General features: G+C 42.6%; 1 protein-coding gene across 1 annotated transcript; it reads right to left on the bottom strand.

Moving 5' to 3' along the window:
* LOC101536267 (olfactory receptor 51S1) lies at positions 1-978 on the bottom strand. The gene has a single exon (XM_004590064.2). It carries the CDS (start codon positions 976-978, stop codon positions 1-3), a length of 978 nt encoding a protein of 325 aa, XP_004590121.2.
* Positions 979-2,559: the final 1,581 nt, after the last annotated feature.

Below are 2,559 nucleotides of genomic sequence, written 5' to 3'. Positions count from 1 at the left end.
TCATCCTCTCTGAGCACAATCCACTTTTCTAGGCTGCAACCTTTTTAATATTTTTTCTCTGATTTCTTTCATCTTGACACTATAGATGATAGGGTTTATTAGTGGAGGAAGTAGGAAATGGACATAGGAGAGAAGTGTGTGGGAAGGCTGAGGGATTGGCAACTTCAGGCGGTTGATGAGTGCCAGGAGGATCATGGGTACATAGAAGAGAAGCACGGCAGAGAGGTGGGCAGCACAGGTTTGACCTGCCTTCCAACGATCCTCACTGGACCCCATGCCTTGCAAAATCCTGACAATTAGGCCATAAGAGACAAAAATGAGCAGGGGGTCTAATCCCATGGCTGAGAGAACCACACACAGACTATATATGGAACACCAAGATCCTGGGCAGGCCAGACGGGCTACATCTGGGTGCAAGCAATAAGAATGGGTGAGGACCTGTGGGTGACAATAAGGCATGTTGGCTAGGAGGAATGGCAGGGGTAGGTGGAGGCTCAGACATCGGAGAGCAATGGCCAGGCCAATCTTGCTAATGACACCACGGGTGAGAAGTGCTGGATAGCGGAGCGGGTGGCAGATGGCCAATGCCCGATCAATGGCCATGGTAAGCAAGACAGAGGATTCCATGACTGAAAAGAAATGGACAAAGAACATCTGTAGGAGACAGGCTGAGGCAGGTACAGCGTGAGCATCAGCAAGGGCAAGCCCCAGCAGGGTGGGCATTAGGGATGTGGCTAAGCCAACATCAGACACACTAAGCAGGAAAAGGAAGAAGTACATTGGTCGATGCAGGGTGGGCTCCAGGGCGATGATGTAGAGGATTGCACCATTGCCCAGGGCAGAGAGAAGGTAGACAGCGATGAGAGGAGCTGTCCACCAGGAGGGTGCTGTTGTCAGACCTGGCATGCCCACCAGAAGGAAGGTGGGGGCCATTGCGGTGCTGTTATTGGGAACTTCCTGGATAGAAAGTGCTGACATCCCTGATGATCCCACTTTCAACTCTGGAACCTGAAAACTGATTAGAAAGGTTTATTTGGTTTTGCAACTCATTTGCATGGTGTGTTCTAAACATTCTGGCTCTCCCCTCTCCCAGGTACATTCCTTCCCTATGTGAACACCTTCTCAGGTAGTCTGCACAATATTCATTTCTAGGAGATGTTTTAAAAGCTGCCTTAAAAGCTCTATTTCTCTCACTAAATCGCTTTCTGTCTTCTGGAACCATGTTTTTCAGTGCAGATTTTCCTGATTTATGTCCAATTCTTATTTGGAAAACCATCAAAAGGTCCAGTCTTCCACATCCACATCTCCTTGTCCACTCAAAACCAATCCCAATGATTCCTAGGCTGCCTTAACACATTCACAGTTTGGTTACCATTAATGTTTTTATTAGGATCAATACATATTCTTTTACTTTTGAAAAACTATTTATTTATATGAAAAGCAGAGTTGCATGAAGGGAGAAGAGGTAGAGATATTTCTCTTTCCTCTAGTTCACTGCCCTAACACCTGTAAAAGTTGGGACAAGGTCAGTTGAAATTAGGAGCTTCTTTGAGGTTGCCAAAGTGGGTGGTGGGGCCCATAAACTTGGAGCATGTTCTGTGTTTTTTTCCAGCTGCATTAACAGGAAGTTGAATCAGAAGTGGAGTAGCTGGGACTTGAATGGAGCCTATATAGCTTGAAGTGCAGGCTTAACCCACTATGTACAGTGTTGGTCCCATATTTTTTCATTTTTAAATCATTGGTTACTCATTTTTTCAAGAAACCTATTTCTCAATTGATTCTGACTGCTCCAAGTTCTCTTTACCCTTTTGTTTCTCATTCTGCCTTCCAGAATGTAAAATCCCAGTTCACTTTGCTGTGATTCATACAACTTAGGCACTGGAGTTTGGGGGGTTCCATACTTGGAGTTATTACTTTTCCTCAGTGTCTTACCACTTCTTGGGACTTCAACTAAGTCATCTGAAGTGCTGACTCATAAATATATTCCCCAGATAATTCTATAATCTCCTCATCCTGGAATCCCTATTCGAATGTTGCATGCTTTTTAAGTTCAAATAATCCCCAACATCTTAAAAAGTATATCTCAAACATTACTTCCACCTTCCTCAGAAGATAGGGGTGCATAAATAAGAAAAATGGAAATTAAAGAAATAATGGAATATATCTGGTTTCCCCAAGTCAGTTGGTAGTATCATCATTATTACTCTAATGAAGGATGTCTCAGAATCAGCTGCACCTCACCAATATCCCAATGTGTTTTTTATTTCAACAAGGACAACCCTCATGCTGTAATCATATCTTTCTTTTCCAGTCAAATTCCCAATGTAATAGGATCATGAAAATCATCAAGTATGAAAAACAAAATGACACCACTAATACTCTCAGGCACATAACATAAATGCAAATTAACCCCACATATTTTAAAGAAATCCCTAAATATGTATGTCTTACAATATCACAAGGAAACAAAAGCTTTCAAAGAGATATCTGTAATTCCATGTTCACTACAGCATCATTCATAATAGGCAAGAAATGGAAATATGGTGTGTCTGTTAGTGG

This window comes from Ochotona princeps, chromosome 4 (assembly GCF_030435755.1).
Source record: "Ochotona princeps isolate mOchPri1 chromosome 4, mOchPri1.hap1, whole genome shotgun sequence".
NCBI lineage: Eukaryota > Metazoa > Chordata > Mammalia > Lagomorpha > Ochotonidae > Ochotona > Ochotona princeps.
This window is presented reverse-complemented; position numbering and strand designations above follow the sequence as displayed.